The 22,681-nt window shown below is 41.5% G+C and overlaps 2 protein-coding genes across 5 annotated transcripts in view; one reads left to right on the top strand and one right to left on the bottom strand.

The window, feature by feature from the left end:
- The window catches only part of Dcp2 (decapping mRNA 2), a 39,685-nt gene extending 23,308 nt beyond the window's left edge, over positions 1-16,377 (top strand). Inside the window, exons 8-11 of the mRNA XM_057788704.1 lie at positions 2,602-2,740; positions 5,046-5,156; positions 6,930-6,981; positions 9,114-16,377. Coding sequence (XP_057644687.1) covers positions 2,602-2,740; positions 5,046-5,156; positions 6,930-6,981; positions 9,114-9,277 — 466 coding nt within the window. The 3' untranslated portion in view covers positions 9,278-16,377. The remainder of the gene's footprint in view (positions 1-2,601; positions 2,741-5,045; positions 5,157-6,929; positions 6,982-9,113) is intronic.
- Positions 16,378-16,527: 150 nt separating this feature from the next.
- The window catches only part of Mcc (MCC regulator of WNT signaling pathway), a 365,744-nt gene continuing 359,590 nt past the window's right edge, over positions 16,528-22,681 (bottom strand). For all 4 annotated transcript variants that reach the window (XM_057788580.1, XM_057788582.1, XM_057788581.1 and 1 more), the window contains 2 exons: positions 22,027-22,149; positions 16,528-20,893 (listed from right to left, as the gene is read on the bottom strand). In XM_057788580.1, the coding sequence (XP_057644563.1) occupies positions 20,713-20,893; positions 22,027-22,149 (304 nt within the window). In that variant the 3' untranslated portion in view covers positions 16,528-20,712. The remainder of the gene's footprint in view (positions 20,894-22,026; positions 22,150-22,681) is intronic.

Raw genomic sequence — 22,681 nt, 5'->3', positions numbered from 1 at the left:
ATGTCCACATAAGGAGGTCTAAGATTGGCCTCCGGTGTCATTCAGTTTTGTGTGTTGATTCATGGCCTCTCTCTGGCCTGGAGTTCTCAGGATTATGCCTGTCTTGCCTCCCCAGCTGTGGGATTACAAGCACACATCACCAAACTTGGCTTTTGTCTGTGAGTTCTGGGATCTGAGGTTCTCGTGTTTGTACAGCAAGTACTTTATCGAATAAGACATCTCCCCAGATTGCTCTCAGCTGTGTTATGAAGAGGGTCTATTAATTACATGGTGTGAACTGTCATTGGCATTTACTGCTTTGGAACTCAGTACAGACTTGGAAAGTAACTTCGTTAAGTGTGCATAATATAATTTTATTAAGTTTATTTTGTGTAAGTCTGTACATAACACGGTGTGTGCGTGTGTGTGTGTAGAGGACAATTTGCAAATAGTTCTCTTCTACTGTGTTGGGTCCCTGGGATCGAACTTAGTCATAATAAGCCTTGGCAGCAAGGACCTTAACGTATGTTTTCTCATTAGATTTGGTATATGATCTCATAAGCAGCTTGCTATAAGTTTTTTGTGTTTTTTTTTTTTTTTTTTTTTTTTTTTTTTTTTTGCCAGAGTTGTGGTTTTACTTTGCTTCTTGTTTTACTTTTTTTTTTCTAATTTGGTGATCTTTTTAATCTAGGATTTTAATCTTTAAAAAAAAGCAATAAGACTCACATTTATGGTTATAAATTTTAAATAGGTGCTATTCTATTTGTGTTGGTTTTACAAGGAAAAGACATTGGATTAAATATCTCAGGAATCATTCTGTCTTTCAAAATTTACAATAGTTATTATAATTATAAAGACACACTAATAGAAATAAGTGAACAGTATGACAGAAGTCAGGAAGACGAGACTATAGCCAAGAGTATAAAAGCAGCTATTCCCAAGAAGTCACAAGTGGTGGCAGTGCATGGCTGGGAAAGTCTCCAGCAGCCTGTGCTCGAGTGTCTGCTCTTGTTAGGAGGAGAGGTAATTGTGCAGGCTTTAGCTACTTTTTGTACTTCCTTTAGAGGCAATATTCTTTTCAGTCATACAGTCTGTTATGTCACTGTTTTGCCTTTTGAAAAGGTAGAATTACGGAAACATATCCTAGTTTGATTTTTAAAAATACTTCGAGACAGGGTCTCACTTGTAGTCCAGACTGGTCCAGAACTCAGCATATAGACCCTACTAGCCTCAAACCAGGAGTCCTCCTACTTCAGCCTCTCGAGTGTTTTAATTATAGTCTGCAGCCATCAGATCCAGCTCTGTAAGTTTTACATAGAAAAAGGAATTCTGAAAGGAGTCTGATAATTTTATAGTGTTCTTTAGGGTACTGCTTATGTGCAGGTGTGGGATGCTCCAGGGTGAAATTCTCTAGAGTAGTGTGTATGTGCAGCAACAGTTTTCAAAATGAAACATTCTTCGTTAGAAGTCTGTGTGTGTGTGTGCGTGTAGGCCTGCAGCAGTCAAAGACAACCTTTTGGAGTCAGTTCTCTCCTTCGGCCATGGGTTTCAAAGCTTGAACTCAGACCATTAGGCCTGATAGGGCGTGACTCTACCTGCTGAACCAGCTCCTAGTCAGTCCCCAGATCAAGTATTCTAACAGAGGACAGACAGTCCAAAGATGGGCTGATTTGATGCATACGTGCTGGGGTGGTGGAAAACACTGACAGTCCTTTCATTCAATAACTAAGCTGTTTTCTTTCTGTAAGAGTCAAAGCTATATTGTGTATGTTATAAGCCTACAACATATTAATCTCACTTCTAAGCAGAGATCTTCCATGGTGTTCCTGGTTTGATGGCATGTTGTGTGTGTTGTGTGTTCAGAACCAAGGCTGTGTAGCAGTTGGGTAATGAATAGGCCACAGATACCTCAGACTCCGTGCACATTGGGCTTTGAGGTAGCTCCTGGTTCTACACATTCAGAAGTCTTTACTATTGCAGTATTTTGTATCTCTTGTGGTTTAAGCAGCTGTGCTCTGGAAAGTAACCTAATTTATCAGATCACATATAACATTGGTAGGGGCTGTAACCAACCTATTTATCAGATCCCTTACTGAGCCATCTGGAAAGAATATGCTGTCCATCCCATTAAAAAGAAAATTCACATACATCATTTCACTGCTTCAACTAAATTTACAAAGAACCGTCTTTTGATTTAAAGAATATAATTACTTATAGAGGTGGTATGGTTTGAATAATTCAGAAAGGATAGGTTGTTAATGTAAGAAAAATTCATTAGCACCAATATAAAATATAGCTGGCAAAGCTGATCAGAATCTCTGCTTTACCTGGACATTTAGGTACATGACTTTAATACCAGCACTCAGAAGGCAGAGGTAGGATTTCTGAGTTTAACAGTGGCCTGGCCTACAGAGCAAGTTCCAAGACAGTCAGGACTACATAGAGATACTGTCTTAAAAAAAAAAAAAAAAAGTTTTTTTCCTGCTTTTATAACTTAACGAATTGTGGGAAAAGGTAAATGATTTTTTAAAAAAGTAAAATATATAGTTGGTAGGTTAAACTGACAACTTTTAAAGAGCTGCAAGTGAAAAATCTCTTCTTATTTTTTAAACTTTGGTGTAGTCGAACAAAATTCCGCCACAGCCAGCAGCTGTTTCCTGAAGGTTCTCCTAGTGACCAGTGGGTAAAGCACAGGCAGCCGCTGCCACAGAAGCCACATGGTAACCACGCAGAAGGGGCATCGGACCCTTTCAAAACAAAGGTGAGGGCGTCACACTGAATCCTTCCAGATGCTTTGATTATTCCACTTCGAAATCATTTTCAGCAGGGGAATTATGTGTACTGTTTAGAAGAATTCTAAATTGTTGAGCAGTTGCCCATGGTCCCAGCTTGTGACTTGAACAGACCTGAGACTCATTATCCTTCATAGTCTTGGAATAAATCCAATATGGTAAATAATGGGATGTTCCTCTTGAGCCTCTTTATGCATGCTGCCAGTGAGAGACTTGAAAGAAGACGATTTCTGAGTTAAGATTGATAGGATCTATTGTTAGAGAAAAAAGCAACGTGTATTAACATAGTTTTACTGTCATATCATGTGATTATACCTCAGTTTCTTATTGTTCACTTAATGAACATTTTATTGGTTTCCAGATTGTTGCTTCAAGAATAATAGCCACTCATAAGTTCTATAAATCCCAGCCTCGTTCTAAAACACTTGACCAAACCCTTCTCTCAAGAAGTTCAGATGGCCGTTAAGTATGGAAAGACTCAGCAGTGTTTGTCATTGGGAAATAGAGATCAGTTATACCTCAGGATGGCTGTGGTAATAAACCCAACAGAACAGAAAACCATCAGTGTTGGTGAGGGTGCAGAGAACTAGGACCTCTGCACTGTGCTCTTGGAAGTGTAAGGAGAGGTGGCTGCTGGGAGAAGGATCGGTGATCTCCCACCAGTTAGACGGGAGTTTATCACAAGTCCGCACCCCCACTCCTACATATATAAGCAAATGAACCAAGAACGGCCTTAAAGGATAATGTCATCCTAGGACTAATCACAGCCGCAGAGTCACAGCACATAGATGGATGAATAAAGGTGTCATTTCGTGCCCTGGACTGTTTTCAGTCATTAATAAGTAAATTCTGAGACATCTACAGTATATGTGATCCTTGAAGACAATGGCTAAGTGAAATATATCAGGGGCAGAAACTGTGTAGTTCTGTGACGTGTCCCTAAGCATAGGCAAATCCATTTGCACACGTGTGTGCTAAGTAGTGATTACAGCTGGAACTAGCGCAGACTTCAGAGTAGTCACCCTACAGGGCAGTGACGCCACACACCCTTAATCCCAGCACTTGGGAGGCAGAGGCAGGCAGGTGCATCTCAGTGAGTTCAACACCAGCCTGGTCTATAAAGGGAGTTCCAAGAGAGTCAGAGCTATTACACAAAGAAACCTTGTCTCGGAAAAACAAACAACAACAACAAAAGAATTGTTCCTTTTTGTTGGCAACAGTTTCTCTTTTGAGGGTTTAAAATGTTTGGAGAGTGGGAGAAAAACAGCAGCAGCAAAGCTACTGGTGCGGCTAAAGTGAGTATTGCCGGTGTTGACAAACATCCCGTCTGCCACTGAGGTGCACATCAGAATGGCACAGGAAGGGAAATACTGCCAAGAGATAGTTGAGAGCGTGGTGCATGAGCTCCACCGTCTGTCCTTTTCAGCTAGGTTACTGTTGGCCAGTTATTTCAGCAGCGACCTCGTGTTCTCTGTGGCTGAGTAGGTGGAATGAAGACCAACATTTTTTTTAAGTAATAGTTACATTCATTAGTCACAGTTCTGTTTTCCAAGATCTGAAGGAGAAATTGGTATTTGAAAAGGTTGTGCCTACTAAAAGGCCCAAGTTTCTAAAACACTGATCTGCATTATTTTGTGAAAATCTGTTTATTTTAATTTTCTGATAACTGATGGTCCCTACTGCATAATTTATACTATTAAGAGCTGTAGGGGCCAGCAAGATGACACTCCCTGCAGTGGCTTCACGGCCCAAGTGTGATCCTGGAACCTGTGTAAAGGTGAAAGGAGTGAACCCGGTCTGCACAGTGTCTCTGACCGGCACCCACGCTGACTCACAGCCCCGTACACATGCACAATGTCAAATAAGCTTAAAGGAGAAAAGCAGGCTGCTTGGGTGCTCTGGCTGCCTTCCCAGCGCAGTTTCTGCTGCTGCTCCCATCCCTTTATCTTTGTGCTCGAGCTTGACTCTGGGGCCTTGTGCTCTGTGTGAGCTTTACCTGAGCTTCTACCCTGCCATGTTTGTGCATTGTAAACAGTTTATAAGCATGGATACAGCAAGAGGTGTGGAAAGGACCTAGGAAATGGTGCTTTGCTGCTCCCCGTTTCAGATGTCCCTTTGCAAAGCAGTCGTCTAAGAAAGTACGTTAATAAAGCAAATGTGTAAACATTTAGATGATGTTTTATGAACTCTATTCAGTTGAGATAATCATTCATAGAGGTATATTTGTGTTGTTGTACCGTGAATTTACATGTTCTATTTTTTTTTGAAAAATAGAATCAAAATATGAGAGGGAATGGCAGAAAACAGTATCAAGATTCACCTAATCAGAAGAAAAGAACAAATGGAGTTCACAGTCAACCAGCAAAGCAACAGAATCCCGTGATGGTAAGTTCCGGGTGAGGTGCCTAGGGGACTGCTCTCCTTGAGAATGGACCGGGTGTCTCCAGACACGATAATGTTGGCTTAGTTCTTGTTTTTATTTGATAAATTTTAATGATAGAATTTTAATAAAATTGAGTTCTTCTCTATTGCCTTCATGAACTAAAACCTAAATCTCCCTTTGGCCATTCTTAACTACAGGCCTAGAATAATTGGGTACACTTCTACATTTTGCCTTGTGTGTTTTTTTTTACATTTACTTTAAAGCCTTAAAAACACTATATAGTAAAAAACAAGCAATTCTTTTTTTCTGAAAACCCATTGTTCAGGGGCCTGAAGGAATGGGTCTGTGGTTAAGGGCATCTCCTATTCTTCAGAGGCTGCAAGTCAGTTCCCTGACCTAGATTTGATCTCTAGCTCCCAAAGATCTCATACAGTGTCCTGGCTTCCCTGGGACTTCACACACCACACACAAACATACACACCACACACCAAACACACACACACACACACACACACGTACGTCTTTTAAGGGATATTAAATAATTGTGTGTATTTTACTGGATTCATAAGAATATAGATATTTATGGGGTGCCATATGTTTCAATATATGAGTACATTGTATAATGTTTATGGTGAAGAAATTTAGCCTGATGTGCAGGCAGAGTGCTTAGGAGGCTTAGGCCTGAGGAACTCAAGCTTAAGACAAGTCTGGGATACATAATAACTTTGAGGCCAACCTGGGGCAGAAGGAAACAGTGGTTGACACTCCTAGCTTTTTGAAGTATAGTCTGCAGTGGTATTGTTCATAGTTGTGTACTGTGTAGCACATCAAGCTTTCTTAACCCATCTAGCTGTAACTTGGTCATTGAGCAGCCTCTTCCTGTCCTTCAGTCTTCCCTACCCTCAGCTTTGTAATCACCATTCTACTCAGTTTCTTTCCATGAGATCGTCTGGTGCTGTCATTCATTGTTACAATGCAGTTACAGATTTAGAAGTTTTCTCTACAAGAGAGTTGAGTGTCTTTACTGATCTTTTCTGTTAGTGTATATTGGATTTTTCTATTTCATTTCATTTGTTTGCTGTATTTTTAAAAAAGTGAGTTATGGTGCACGCCTTTAATCCCAGCACTGGGGAGGCAGAGGCAAGTGGATGTCTGTGAGTTCCAGGACAGCCAGGGATATACAGAGAAACCCTATCTTGAAAAATCAAGAAACAAAACAACAAGATGAGTTAAATTAGTAACTTAAGGGGGTGGGAGACTAGTTAGGTTACTGTTGCTGTGATAAAACACCGTGACCAAAGCAACATGGGAAGGAGAGGGTTTGTTCATTTCACTCATGGCTCCAGATTAACTCAGCAGAGTATTAAGGCCTGTGCTTGTTGGAAAGGAATATTGCTTGCATCCAGTTACATTTAAAAGGTTAGAACTCTGGGGAATGTAGTTTGCTAGCAGAGCTCTTTGTGCCTTGCATACGGCAGGCCCTGGGTTTGGTTGCTAGCCCTGGGGTGACGGGAGAAGCTGTGGAGCAGTGCTCTGCCTTTGAGGTGAAAAGGCTGTACGCTGAGTGCTGTTTGTAGCCGTTATTTCTGGGTCATGATAGGTAAGGAGGTTGGTATATATTCCAAACTCTTCAGAAGTTGAGTTTTAAGGAAACCCACTAGGGAGATGATTAGATTCCTGGTTTAATTTTCTTCTTGAGATGTTTGATCGTGTATCTCTTGAGTTTTAATATGTAAAAATAACAAAAGTCTGTGCTGTGTGTCTGCTTTTAATAGAAATGTGAAAAGAGGCTACATCCACGAAAACTTCAGGACAACTTTGAAACAGGCAAGCCTTTTTCCTTTTCTTTCTTTTTCTTTCTTTCTTTCTTTCTTTTTTTTTTTTTTTTTTTTTTTTTTGTTAATTGTCGTGTGGGGGGCTAGGTTTGATTTTTGGAGCTGTGACATCAGTGTGCTTTATGGTAATGGTAGTTACACAGGAAGAGCTGCCTGTGTGCTACGGAGATTGCAAGTGTGGTAGTCTCAGTAGACACTGGATGGAAGGCTGTTACTCACTGTTGAACATTCTGTTTCTTTTGTAAATACTCAAGTCCACTTGAGTGTGTGCTGTGAACGCAGGCCTGTGGGCTATGGGAAACGGTGTGATGAGGAGGCTGCCTCATTCTCACCCTGCTTTTGTAGTGGGCTCAACTTTGTAAAGTGCTCCTAAGTGCACACCTCTTACCTAAATGATGCCGTTTCTCCTTCAGTAAGGGATGCAGTGTGTCTGGTTTGGAAACTGTGTTAGTCACTCTTCTGTTGCTATGATGAGACACCATGACCAAAGCAACTCTCTTAAAAAGAAAGCATTTAATTGGGGGACTTGCTTGCATGGCAGCTGGCAGGCGAACAGGATGCTGGAGAAGTGGCTGAGAGCTTTACATCCTGATCTACAAACAGCAGCCCGAGAAAGACTTTGGACTGAAGTGAACTTTTGAAACCTCAGAGCCCACCCTCACAGGCCACACATCTCCTAACCCTTGCAAACACTTCTCCATGTGGGGACCAAGCATGCAAATATGTGAGCTGTGGATGTCATTCTCATTCAGACCACCACAGAAACTTACAACAGATACAGAAAGTAATTTTAATGCTAATGACATTTGATTAATAGATGTCATTTTAAAGTATAGTACACTATCAGTCTTAATTTGAATAGTAAGAAATTTCTTTGTGTCACTGTTACATATTCATCTAAATTGGTAGCTTTTATACTGAAAACTCGGAAGAAATGAACACTGGATGGTGGTGCACGCTTTTAATTCCAGCACTTGGGAGGCAGAGGCAGGTGCATCTGTCGGACTTTGAGCCGGAACAGCCGGGGCTACAGAGAGAAACCTTTCCTTAAACCAAAAAGAGAAAAAGAAATGAAGAGCATTGTTTTCTTTATTTTAAATATTATATATTTATTTAAATAATATAGGACAGTTTTCAGATGCAAATCCACCAGTGACTCATTGACGGCAGTCCTGAGATGGTTAAGCAGGTTACCTCCATCTGTGCCGAGCCAGGAATGGAGTTCAAAATCACCTCTGCAGCTGCCAGAGTTGACTTTTTAGTAACTTGACTTAACTAATCATTAAAAAAAATACTTAAAAGAGATGTTCTGTGTCTGGGAAGATAGCTCAGTGGGTAGAAAGACCCAGGTTCTGATCCATAAAACCCATGTGTATCCAGACGTTGGTAGTGCAGATATAATCCCAGTGTCCCTGTAGCAAGATGGGGAGCAGGGACTGGATTCCCGGAAGTCTGTGGTCAGTTAGCCTGGCCATGGCTGTGGCAAAAAACAAGAGGCCCCATCTCAAAGTGGAAGGCATGGACTGATACCGGAGTTGTCATCTGACTTCCACGTGTGCGCCATGGCCTGTCTGTGCTCGTGCTCCCAAATGAATGAAGGTGCCTTCGCATTGCTATGAGAAGTTACTGTTATCTTTTAAACGTCGGGCTTTCGCCTTTGGCTTTTGGTACTGTATCCAAAAGAAAGGCATTGCTGAGACTGATTGCCAAAGAGCTTTTGAGGTTTTCTTTTGGTCTGTTGAGGACTTGGTAAACTTCAACCGTATTTTCTAATCTTTACAGCCCTCTCCCACTGTAATTGTAATTTTCATGGTATTTTCATATTGGCCTTTGTCGAGAAACTCTGATTACTCCGGCACTAGTACAAATACTGCTAACAATCTGCCCGATTTGAAAGCAAGGGGATATCAAGGGTCTTAGAGCGCAGAGGTTAAGAATCTGAATTAGTAGAAATAAGCATGATGGATAAGAGACTCCATTGAATACTGACTGGGGTACTTTGGATTGAATCAGCTGTTAGAAAGGTAAACATAGGTGTGCCTGAATTGCCCTCTGTGAGTAGGTGGAGGGCAGTGTTTGGTAAACTTTCAGAGTTACTGACTACTAATTTTGTTTCCTGATCAGATGGAGCATTTGAGTTGCCTTGTTCTGGTGAAGACCCCTCGGTAGAGCCTGTTGAGGGACACTCTGTGGCGTGTAACGGACATTGCAAGTTCCCATTTTCATCCAGAACCTTTCTGAGTTTCAAGTTTGACCAAAATGCTATAATGAAAACCTTGGACCTTTGATAGCAGCAAGTGTATTGCAGAAGCCGTGGTCAGAGACCTGTTACGTTTGCGTGTCTCCTCAAGCCTTACCTTTCTCAGGTATCTGAAAGAAATGCAGGGAGGCAGTTTCTAAAGAGATTTTCTGCACAGAAGAGAAACTATAAAGAAACACCAGTTTGCACTGTAAATGAAGTTAGGACTTTTTTACATGGATTTACCGTTTCAGTGTTTGCAACCGAGTTTTAGTGGCCTTTGCTTTTTGTCTTTTCCTTTTGAGGGCATTTATTTTGTCTTCTGATCAAGAAAAGAGTTGTTGATTAACTCATCAACTAGTACGTTAGTAGGAGTATTTCATTTCCCCATCGTAGTGATTGCATTGAGTTTTCTTCTTGAAAATTTTAAAAGAAACGTAAATCCCCAGTTATTAATGAGCAGTAAGAGCTGAATCATGACATCAGGATTGCAGGCATTTTCTCATTTCTCTGCTTCTGAGAATCTAATCCTTCTATTTGGAATTTGTCAGTTTATTTAGAACCAGCATCTCAAAACAATACTATTTTGCACAGTGAACTCTTGAGCACTTCATCAGGACAAAGTCCGCAGCCTGAAGAGAGATTGAGTCGATGAGAGTTGATGCTGTAATTCTGAGCTCTGATGTATGCTGTCAGAAAACCTGTGCCTGCTGGAGCAGAGAGCATCGAAGCCAGTACCTGGCAGTTACTTTGGGTCATGCCTTGACCATCATGCCTCTAGCTGTTCAGTATTGTGCAATGATTCTGCTCATGTGAAGTATCTATACATACTCTAGAGTGATTATGTGTGGAAAACTACATCTTAGTTTTATCTTGCATCTCAGTGTTGAGCTGTGAAAACTGATGTTATATTAGGTTCCAGTTTGCTGTAATAGCAGAGTGACATGCTTTTTTATTAATATCTTGAAGCCCCTGGGTTATAAAGTGAGAAAAGAAGGGGTTATGCAATTTACTCAGTATAAATAAATAAAGCATGTTGCTGGGGGACCCTTTAAGTAATGTACTTAGCTCACACCTAGGAATGTATTTTGTATTTTGCTCCTTCAGGATTCTTAAATCCAAACAAGGATGACAATGCCCATTTTACAAAGGGTCGCCTGTAACTGAGGACAATCACCAGAGCTTTAAGGAGGCAATAGCATTTTGGCTGCATCTGACCTCGCTGAGAATATTTCCTGGGGGTGGGGGTGTTTGAGTGCATGTGTGCCCGTGCATCTGTCTTGTGGGATTTTTAAAGTTTTTTTTTTTTTACAAGTGGTGTTCACAAAGTATATCTCTGCTTATAAATATTACTATAGAAATCTTTATTCTGTATATGTAGCCTATTTAATAGGGGTTCTCCTTAGCCCCTCAGAACTTTGAAAGGAAGGGCTATTAATGTAAGAAATTCACTTGGTATTACTACATTGCTTTAGCTTTTAAATGGCTGGTTTTAAAGAAGAAATTCTGTTTATTAATGAAAGTGTCACTCTCTTGGTGCTAAGCAGGAGACTTCACAATGATACAGTGTGTCTAGAATCTTTTATGCTACTACTTTGTGAATCCTTCTGTGACCTTTGCTGTTTAATGCATTATATGATTGTGTTTGGAAGCCCTTACTATTCTTGTCAGAAATACGGCTGCTTTGGTTGGGTCTTCTTGAGCCATATTTATAGTTGGTCCCAGCATTCCAGATTTCTGTTAAGTGGTTAAGGGGTGGAAACTTAGTTTGCTCAGCAGGTGAGTCCTTTCCACTCATGTACTGTCACCTGGAAACCATGTGTGTGTCTGTGTGTGTGTTTCAGAGAGAGTCTTCTTTTCTTAAATGAGTATTTTGGTCAGTCCCTCCAGTGCCTGTAGAGGCTGGATTTTTCAGCTCTCTGTACTAAAGCAGAAGTGATTAGTTACCAGAAGTATGGCCTCTAAAGTGGCCGGCTGTAAGAACCAAGAAACGCTGTACTGCTTCATTTCTTGCCCTGTGGGACAAAGCAAGGGGCTGGCCGGGACACAATTCAGATAACTGGCTCTCACAGCAGTCTGTTAAAAACATGCTGGAAGAAGAATTAAGGTTTGTATGTCTAGTGTGACTCAGCTATGCAGAAAATGTTAAGTTGTTTTACCTGGTTAGTGTACATCTGCTTATGCTTACTTCTTCACTGTTCAGGTTATTTGAGAGACCATGTTTAGCACAGGACTGGATTTCTTCTCTGAGCTGTGTTAACATTTCTTCATAGAATCTGGTGATGAAGATGCCAAATATGCAATAATGTACGATGCTAGATGGAACAGTAGATAGTCAGCCTTATTATGTTTTGTGTATTTATTTCATGGGTGAGACTTTGAAATCGCTTTGTAAACATCCTTAGGACCCAACCACATGTGTTCCAAGGTGCAGTGCACTGTGAATCTTTTTAAGTCTAAGTTTGTAGGTGCTTTTATGTCTAACTTCAGTGGTTTGAAGAATGTTAAATAACTTTGTCCTTAACCATTTTACTCCAAGAGACAAAGAATACAGTTTACATGCTTTCTGTAAGTTTTGTTTAGAAACAGTGAATGAACGACTCTAGTATTTCAAACAGTGATTCCGTCCTGAGACATGAGGGACCTGAAAAACCCAGTAGACCTGGTAACATGGATGAAATTGATTAAACATGTTGAAAGATCTAATTAGTTTTTTGTACCAGTACACAAAAAACTGGTCTCCCGGCACTGTCAGGAATTGTGGTCACTACTTGCTGTTTTGACCTTTGAATATCATTATTTTTATATTAAATATTAATTGGTAATTACATATTATGGAGCTATATAGCAGATTAATATTATGCTGTAAGACTTGGCTGTGCTATTTCTTTTGGCGGTTCTAGTAATTTACATGTACTGTCAATAAAAAAACTGCACATCTTAGAAAATGGCTGTAGGAATCCAGTTCCTTTATCAAGCACCGTGTTTTCTAAAAGTGTCAAGAACTGGTACCTGTGTACATTTAAAAATGTTTTATCATCAAGTCCCTCACCTAGCAGTCTGATCTTTTCTAACATTAGTTAAATAAAAAGGAGAGGGAGGGACCTAGACATGATCATTTGCTGGGCAGGTTTTCTTCTGTGGTCACCGTGACCTTCCCTAGCTGTGAACTTCCTTTCTTGGGGACTTTATTGACAACAGTTGTGTCTGTGTTCTCTGAGGCAGTATTTTCTTTGTGTTGTATTCATTAACATTTCTTCCTCCTGGCTTTAAGTTGGATGATTGTGTAGCCTGAGAGAAGTGCCGATGTGTTGTGACTTGAAGTGACCCTCAGCAAAGGAGACCACAGACTACTATTGTGTCTAAAGGTATTATCACCTCTGTGTATCTGGTGTTATCCTTACAGCTTGCTGAAGCTGGGTCAGAGTGGTGTCTTAACACTATAAAATACATTTGTATGGTTTCCTAAAAATCTAGAAATGTCCTCCACATCTTTTTCTCTCTCTGTATATATAGAACTGGGTTATTCCTGAAGCCTGTGTCAAAAGGTAGCTGATTGAGATCAGTAATCTGAGATTTGTCAGAAGTAGGTTGCCATTTCCAACAGTTGCTCTGCAGAGCCCAAAGAGAAAACTACTGAGCATCGCTAGCAGTTGACTGTTCTCATGATGCTCCAGGTGAGAAGTGTGGCCGGTGTCCAGCCCGAACAGTCAAAAGTACTGACCTTCCCAGACATTTTCTACTCCGCAGTCAAGTGTTGTAAGTATGATTGCCAAGCAATTTTTCTCACTTTAAGGACTAGTGTTTGGGTCCTTTCTGTTGATTCTGCAGAGCTGCAGGCATTCTGGATTTTATTTTTAATTTTTTATTACTTTAATTTTTTAATGTCTTAATGTGTTTCACCTGTGCCTGTGTTTCACGTGTGCCTGGTGCCCAAGGAGGCCAGAAAAAGAGTGTCGGATCCTCCTGGAACTGGAGTTGCCGTGTTGTTGGAAATGGAACCAGGTCTTTTTGATAACAAGATAGCCCAGAGTGTGGCACAGTCACAGTACATGGATGTGCTGCCAGCAGTTTCCTGTTACGAACAGCGGTCGTTACTGAGGTACTTCATAGCTGAGGGAAGTGGAAGCCTCGGTCTACTCATGCATAGAACTGGCTGTAAAGGCATTTCTATTAACTTGGTGCTGAGAGGGCTTTTTTTTTTTTTTGGTTTTTTTTTTGGTTTTTCGAGACAGGGTTTCTCTGTGGTTTTGGAGCCTGTCCTGGAACTAGCTCTTGTAGACCAGGCTAGTCTCGAACTCACAGAGATCCGCCTGCCTCTGCCTCCCAAGTGCTGGGATTAAAGGCGTGCGCCACCACCGCCCGGCTGAGAGGGCTTTTGTTTGTGTGGGTTTCCTGTGTACTTCATATTTGGTTAAAGCTTTAAGGCTTTATTTTTGGAAGTGTTCACAACAGAATATCTAATTTGAAGTCAGCAATAGAGAGATTACATTTATCTTGTCCTGGTGTGGCAGAAGCATGGGTTCTGTCTCTGATGGCTGCATGAAAGCACAGTCTAAAAGGAATTCACCTCGACATAGTGATTTGGGCGGTTTTGGGTCAAGGGTTCTGGGGAAAGAAATGACAGAAGTCAGCTTCAGGGTGTGACTTGGTCTTAGTGGACATGGGTTGCTCAGTGGGAGCTAAGACCCCCCAGTGTTTGCTGCAGGGTAGTTTTCCTTGATTTGTTACTAGCTCGTTTGTTGAGTGCCATTTTTTGAGCATCTGTTTGGTAATTAGTCTTTTGTTTGGGCTGTATCTCTTAATGCCTCTGACACCATGAGATTTTGCCGTAACTCTTGAGCCTCAAGCAGCTAGAAGGGCTCTGCTCTCTCATGTCAATGTATATAACTGTGAAGTTGTGTGGGAGCAAAGAAAACACTTCAGTATAGTTCTAGGATGAAATGGGCAACGTTTCCTAGTCCTTAGTGAGCTTTTACAGAAGGTCATATACTTTCTGCTTGTAATTATTTGATCCAAATGTCTAAAACAACTCTAGACTGGATTGGGATACAACTGTACATTTTAAAGCCATTTCTCAAGCTTTAAGACATTAGCACAGAGGTTGCCAGCTGGGAGATCTAGAGAGCTGGCAGAGTTGCAGTCATGCTTCTGGAGCATGAGCAGTGGTGTACCTGGACACGTGGTGTGCACGAGGTGGTCCTGCAGGAATATGCAGTTCACTGCTGTTCATGTAGCCCCTTCTGCTTTGTTTGAACATTGGACAAGTAACTGTAAATGCTAGTATCCAAGGGAATGAGCCTTTCGTTTCTGCATTTTGTTTCAAATGAGGACAGTAGACAGCTAAGTTCCATTGTATAAATTTTTTTCAGTTTAACAAATAGGGAAGAATAGTAAAACCCTTAACTTTGCTTTAACCTTTAAAAGCTATATTTTTATATTTGCCAGTTAGTTTTAAATCTTACAATAGTTTTAAAATGAATGTTGACTTACTAGACCTATGTCTGTTGGCTTCAATGAAACCATAATGAATCTTAATGTATTTACCTATTTTAAGTGATTTTCTCTTAAGATGGTCCTAAATCAGGCCAGGCATGGTGGTGCATACTTGTAATCCCAGCACTTGTGAGGCAGAGACCACCCTGGTCTACAAATCAAGTTCCAGAGAAGCCAGAGTTATACAAAGAAACCCTGTCTCAAAAATAAATAAATCAATAAATACAAGATAATCTTAAATTTAACAAAAATGAAGTATACAGTTTAGTTTGGGCCCAAAGGGGAATCCTAGCTGTGTAGCTTTAGCACTGTTTATACTATGCTGTGAAGACCTGGTGTCCTGGACAGTGCGGGCTTGGAACAGTCTGATTGTGTGTGAGTCTGTCTGGAAAAAGTAAATGGCATGCTGTTCATGGAAGCTGCAGAAGCTGGCACAAGCTTTACCTCATTAAGGGTGTAATGTTCACTGAAAATACCTGGGCTTTAGAATAAATAATTTGTAAATTTGTTTTCTCCATGAATTGGTTTTGTCTTATGTTAAATGATTTAACATTTAATCTTTGCCTAACTTACAGCTGTATTTTATTGCTTGGCAGTAGGGTTCTTTCATACGGGAAAGACGGTGTAAACTCCTACATGATTATGTCTGTGGCAGTATGAAAGTTATTTTGTGGTTAATAGCCACACATTTAGGGAAACCAAAAAGGAACCCCTAAAGTAGCCTGTTGGGTTTGTTGTGGTGTGACAACAGCCTCTAGAGCTGGATTTATTCAGTGACCTCCACCCCACCACCTCCCTCAAGTGCAGCATCCATGAAGTGGCTGCACTGACTTTCACTTACATTGCTGTGCCTGTCATCCAGTGACTGGGATCTGTGCCTAGGACATGGAGATTGCCGCCTGTGTTCTCCACCGAGAAATGCAGTGCTGTCTTTAACGGTAAGTAGGTTGTATGCAATCCACACTAGTTCAAAAACTAAAACCATATTTTTACAATGATAAAAGGTTGCTCACATTGGCTTTCTGTAAGATATTGTGTTAAATTTTGTCTAATTTTGACTATTTATAATACATTACCAATAAAATTGGCTCCGATTTGGTTGCTATTTACCATTGGTTCTGTTGCTGTTACTCCTTACTGTAATTTTAAGGCATGACTGTGTTACTCTTGGCTCTCATCTCTTTGGACCAAAAAAGTTATGAAGTTTTGTTTGCATTAATAGAAATTCAAAATGTAGAGTCCACTCAGAAATGAGAGTGGACAGTGGGATGTCTTATCTTCATTCACAGTCTGACTCTTAACAGTATAAATCAAGCATGGAAAATGGCAGTAATTCTTAAACTTAGGTAAGAACCAGGCTTTCCACCAGAATGTCCTGATGTCCTTAGGTCTTAGGCAGGAAAAATACATTGATTATTCTTTTAGAGTTCTCAGCTATGTAACTGTTGTTATCAAAAGTTCTCTCCATGTAGCAAAGCCGGGGTTTTAGCACTTCCACCATGCTAGGAAGCTGCTGTCTCAAATTACATTTGATGTTCTGATTAGTTTTTAAAAGATCATTCAATAGAGAACTCTTGTTCATGCTGTTTGTGAAGACAGCCAAATAAAAATTGATAAATGAGAATTTTTTTGTTCTTGTTTTGTTGTTCTTTTGATCTGAAATAGTTTTCCATCGAGCCCCTGTTTCCATCAGGGCCCCTGATTCAGTGTAAGCAATCTCTGGTTTGTATTTACATGTATGACTGGTAAATACTCTACAGAACGTCTTCGCTCTTTAATTTAAACAAAGTACCGCATGGAATTAGAAATATTTATTCAGAATATAAGAACGTTTGTAAAATATTATAAATGTCTCTGTATAAATAAATGGAGTTTTTTTTAAACAATTCTATATCAAATAACACAAAGTAGCTATTTTACAGCAGCTAAAACTAAAGGCATCTGGAAACATTTAAAGCTACAAGTGAACCTAAAAAATTACAAGGTATAGTACAGTGTGTTTAGTAGCCACTTCCGGTACAAGCAGAATAGGCCTGACAGATGCAGTCACATGTGCTTTAACAGCAGTACGTTCAAGTGGTATAAAAAACACATTTCAACTAATAAAAAAGTTAAATTTCATGCAAAGTAAGTTTATAATATGTCTAAAAGCAGATAGAAATAGAAGTGAACACGTTTTGTAGTCTTTTGCATCAGGTCCTGACAAAGTTAGGCTCTCGGGTGTTAAGGGGGGTGTCCTGGCTGGAGCACCGCAAAGGAACGCTACAGACTCGACAAACCATTTTTCAAAAGGTGAATGATAGAGCAGAAACATCTAACCAGAGCGTCTGTATGGGTGTGGAGTTCTCTGCAGGACTTATGTGCTGTTGGTGAGCAGGCCTAGTCAGTAATTTTCAGATGAGAGATTGGGAAGGTCAAATGCTAACTCCTGGGTGTCATTATCCAAACATGGTTCTTGATTCTGGGACCCGGCTTTTTTTTTCCTTTGTACACATGTGTGAAATATCAGATGATGTGTTATGTATACTGGATGACCAAAATTGTAGCACTTGCCCGTATATGAAAATGTCTTCCTCTGTAGGAGAGTGCTCAGGTACGGCAGGGTCAGAGCATCTCAGGTCAGATGGGCTGTTAGCAGCAGTGCAGAGGTGTCAGAAAATAAAGCTAAGTGAAGTAGGAGGCCACGGGTTCATTTGTGCGCACATGTCAAAGGTGGAAATGTTTTTATAGCAAGCCATGCCTGCTCTACAGAGTTTGCAAGCTGTTCTATTGCTGAACACAAAATTAATTGCTGGGTTGTTGTTGGTTTTTTTTTGTTTGTTTTTGTTTTACCACAGATCTTATTCTAGAAGCTGCAGTGTAAAATAGAAAATACTAACGTTACTTAAGCTTTTGTACCCCACTCCCTCCCTAGGACCAAACCCTAATGAAGATGAGGGCAGAAATTCTAGCTATCAGTGAGTTTATTCTCTGTTGGCCTCTAAAAAAAATAATTGTAATTCAGTAGGTGACACTGTACGCTGAGGGAACACTGGTGTTGTTTGTTTTACTTGGGCACTGTGCTCGTATAATGACCGGGACATACTCTGAGTTAAACATTCATAATTGAGAGCATTTATGGGAGGAAGTCTTTTGACAAATAGTGGTGTTTTTATTACTATCTTGATGCTTTTCTCTGCCTTTCATTTAAAGCCTGAAGTGATAACCCGGACTCCTGGCAGCTCTGAAGTAGTTCACAGAACTTAAATCATTGCGCAGAATTTGGGGACTGGGGGCACAGTGCATGGGGGGATACAGATATACAGAAGCCTGGTGGTTCTCAGTTCGTGCCAGTGCTATAGGCATTCCAAACCTGCAGCAAACTAAGATATTTTCCCCTGTTCAGGTAATGTCTGTAGGAATTAGAAGACATCTACTGGTCTGTTTCCCTTATGGTGATAAGGTTACTCAGCCCCTTCTTAAACAGTTTTTGGGATAAATAAAAGCCTATGGCTATGCCTTAGACTGTTCTTTATAGAGCCACGCCAAAGCTCCCATTTCAGTTTTCCAAAGCCCTTGCAAAGTTTGCTGCAGCCTCAGGAAGGCCTTGTAAGTACACACATTTGAAAGGAGGACCAAGCACCTTGGCTAGAAAAGCCTTAAGTGTCAGGCTACACACACACACATTAAGAAATGTGCCACGTCAGCAGATGAGCATGGGTCACATGACGCTCACTTAGCCCTGGAGTGTGTATGCTACAGAGACAAGGATAAAATAGACCTCAACTGTCTGATCCCATGGCAGTCTTAGCTGCAAGTCCACTGTGGACTCTCTTCCTGTTGCAGGGCAAGTGTGGCTGGTGCACATATGGTTGTGGCTGCAGACCAGAGTCAGCCACGGATGGATGTCTCCTGGGACTGCTGCCCTACTTGGGAACTTTCAGATGGTTCCTCGTGGACCTGTTTGCTCTGCTTATTTTCTTATGAGCCGAAAGTGGCTTTAGCAAAAGTGACTACCTAAAGAGAGATACACTAAAGACTTTGGTGGTAGCATTTCAAAAATAGAAAATTCTGAAGGCTTTAAGCCTCATAGAAATTAAAGATAATTTTGTTCACCATAATAGACATGTTAATGGAAACCATTTCCTATTTAAAAGTAGGTTTGGAAGAGCCAGGTTAAACAAAAAGAAAAATTACTCAGGCACCTGCTATCATGTATTTAATCAGTGCAACAATTCACACAATCAAATGCCTGCTGCGTCAACCCTCAAAGATTGAAAATTACAAGAAAAAGATTGTATAACCCCTACCACTTATTTAAAAATGTGGCATTTTAGCCTGGCACATGGTTTTTATAAATCACCATATATTTATTTACTTAGAAACTCAGACTAAGACCTGGTAAGATTGTTGCTTTGTGGTCTTGTGGGTGTGGGTGTGAACTATGGATCTAGAAGCATAGGTTCTCAGCAGGGCGACTGTCATCCCTGCTTCAGCTTCCCCTTCCAGTTAAGCATCCTGATTGTGATTCATCCGAGTAGCACATGCTGTTCCCTGCATCTGGATGGACAGAACAGGAAGCCTGGCAATCATCCCTTACCTGGAATGTGGTGTCTCAATCAGGACAGCTGTGCCCATCCCAATTTGCTGCTTGGGGGTAGGCGGTTCCTGAAGATAGCTGGAAAACTGATTGCGGTATTGGGGAAACAATAGATGTTTGTGTCACACGATTTCCTCCTAACAGAATACAACTTTACCCGAGAAGTGAGCACTGAGAAAATGGATCATGAGTATTGACAAAAGACTAGAAAGCCATTGACACTCGAGCCAGGCAGGCCTTGACTCAAACGTTTCTGTTTGCAGGATGAGTAGAGCTTGGCACTAGTCTGAGAAAGAAGGGCTGTCGAGCTGTGGGGGCTAGCCACTGTAGAAGGTTCTGGAATTGTATCTGTAAATGTCTGAACAGCAGCAGGTAAAACGGGGAGGAAACATGACTCAAGGATGCCTCCCAGTCACCATTTTGCTTGAAATCACCGCATCTAGAGGGACAGAATAGGAAGCCTCTCAGCCCTTCCTTCGCCCAATCCCCTTCATGATGTTGGGGACTGACGGTTCAGTGGCACTCTATTAAATAGGTAGGAACCATCTTGTACAACATTAAGGGTCTCCTCGGTGTCCAACAATGCAAAGCCTCTTGCCTTTAAGAGAGTCAGGTACACTAGTTTTTGATTCAGAATAGGAACTGCAGTGTCCTGGGGCTGGGAAAGCGCCAATAGGGCTTTTTTTTTTCTCTGCCCTGGAAGAAACCCCTGGCAAAATCTTGTCTTCACTATGTACATCAAGAATATTAGACAAAAATTAAAACAGCTTCAGCCCTAGCCCTCACTATAAAATAAAAAAGAGCTGGTTTTTGTCCAGTGCAGAACTGTCTACACACAGCCTTGATGATGTTCTACTTGAAACCGGTGTGTCTTGGATGACCAGTGACACTGTGTGCCATCCTGTGATCTGTAACTCCCAACTAATCTCTCTATTTGACTGTATCTCAGGAATCTGGTACCCTAGGACCTGGAAGCCAGAGCCTTGCTGCAATGGGCTGCCAGCCCTAGATGCTGGACACACACAAAACGTTTGTCACCTTCCCCTTCGAGGAGGAAGGAAAAAAAAAAAGTCCAGTCTATGAAAAGCAAAAAAATAAAAATACAAAAAGGCTCGGAAATACCACATAAAACGAAATGCTACGGAGCAAGTGAGAGCGTGAGCGGTAAGAACAGAAACAACATGGCTACGCACTTAGCTAGAGCCATTGCTGATGCCCTTTGTGGCCAGTCCTGGAGCATCTGGAGCCTGTGCGTCCATAATCCACAGTGCCATCATGACCACTCAGGCCAGGAGTGGAGCCTGTGACCTCTATGCAGTCTTCCCCTTCCTTGGGCCCTTTCTCTGCAGAGGACTTCGGAGCTCCTGGAGGTTTGCCCCACGGGGCAGACTTTGGGGCCTGAGTGCCTGTTAAAGCGAGGTTTCGTTGGTGTGTGGCCTGGAATTCTCTTCCTCCAGCAGAGCTATTCTTTGCTTGAGCATTCTCACTTGGGTCTCGTGTCGCTCCACCATAGCCATCATCTGAGATTCCAACTTCTTCAGCTTGTTTTGATGCTTCTTCTTTGCTTTCTCATAGGCAGCCACCAGGTTACTGTGTGGGAACAGAGGGAAGTGAGTAGATTCATACTAAGGAATGAATGTCACCCTCTCCCGTGTGGCGCTGGGGAGCACAGCGGCCTCTTCCATAGGGATCCAAAGCCCAGAGATTAGAAACTGCACAGTACTGGGATTCTGGCGTAGGCATACTAATCGAGGCCTAGAGGGGCCAACCAGCAAACCAAACTGGCCACGTCCAAAACAGGTAAGAATGAGGTTGCTGAGTTCTAGAAAATCAAAGATACTAGGTACTTGTTTCATGGTTGCTAGCTGCAGATGGTCAAGTATAGTGACAGAAAGTGTTCTCTCACCCAGGAGAAGGGCAGCAACTTTGCAGTGCTTTGGACTGTACGGAAATGATGTCCGCTAAGGAACATAGACCTGTGGACTGGCCCTGGACCGCTGCCCACTGTAACAAGACTGAAAACAAGCCCAGGTGTCTTTACATAGTCTCTCTGCTCCAAAATGGAACAGAAGCTCCCTTCAGGTACACTGTGTTACCCTAGCTGGAGTCCCTAAAGTGTGACTTGAGGACACACACACACCCTTTCAGGATCCTGAAACTCTTGATGGCAAAGCAGACTGAAATCCAGGTGAACTATTAAGGGAGGCATTTTTACAAAATTCAAATGTGCCATTCTAATTACAATTTGGAAAGCAGTTTTCATAATAGTGCAGTGTCTACTAAGCTTGAACTTTGCAAATGAATACTTTTAAAAGTCTGTCTCAGTTTTAGTTCCTGATATAATAAGTATTAATAAATATCTCATAGGCACCAAGGTTCTGGAGTCCCCATTTTTTAAAATATATAAAGATCATGTACCCCAAAGGTTTGAGACTCTTAACTTAGAATCTAGAGAACCTTAAACACTGGCTCAAACGCAGTTTTTTGTTGTTGTTGTTGTTTTTTTTGCCTGAATTCTCAGAATCTTTATTATAGAAAAACATCCAAGAAGAAACCATAACAGACTTCATTTTCCTAAGCCCATCTCATTGGAAATGGTGTGCACCTTTACTTCCCTGGTTTCTGGTCAGCTGTATTGTAGACCCTATACTTACTTCCCAGGAGACACAGGGAAAGATCTCCAGGCCCCACAGGAGGTTGGTTGTTTTTTGTTTTGCTTTTACCTGTTGGCCCGCTTCAGGTCATTAACAAACTCTGCTGACTGCTGGTGTCTGATCTCACTGCTTTTGGTGAGTCTCTCCAAGGCGCTGACCAGCTCTTGAACTCTGGCCTTCAGTTTTTTCTCCCTGTAACAGAGAGACAGCAGCAGCCATCAGTAGGCGGCGGTGATGGAGGGAAGGAGGCAGGGGGAGCTGGCCACTCCACAGGAATGACTCGCCAAGCCAGGTACAACAGTCAGTGCCCATCTTCCTGTATCGTGACCCTCTGGGCTGTTGGTCAGTGCAGGGTCCAGGGTCCATCTGCATCTTCGTTTCACTGTTTCCCTCTCAACTCCACTTGTGAACATTGGGAATCACTCAGAACTTTGGTCAGACTAGATTTTGTCTCTTACCTTTTCTTTTTGTCCACTGCCATTTATTTTCCTTAAAACTATATGGCCAAATCTTGATCTCCGGGCCTTTCCTCGGATCTCTAGGCTTCGGCATCATTAGCTTAATTTCCAGGGGAGAACTTTTGACATTCTACACTAAGTCACACTTCTCGTGTTGACAAATGGCAACACCATTATTTACCATGTGTACAGTCACAGCCAGACCCTCTCTTCCATCACCACCTACCTACATTCATCATCCAATGCATCACAAGTCTTAAACTTCA

This window comes from Chionomys nivalis, chromosome 14 (assembly GCF_950005125.1).
Source record: "Chionomys nivalis chromosome 14, mChiNiv1.1, whole genome shotgun sequence".
NCBI lineage: Eukaryota > Metazoa > Chordata > Mammalia > Rodentia > Cricetidae > Chionomys > Chionomys nivalis.
This window is presented reverse-complemented; position numbering and strand designations above follow the sequence as displayed.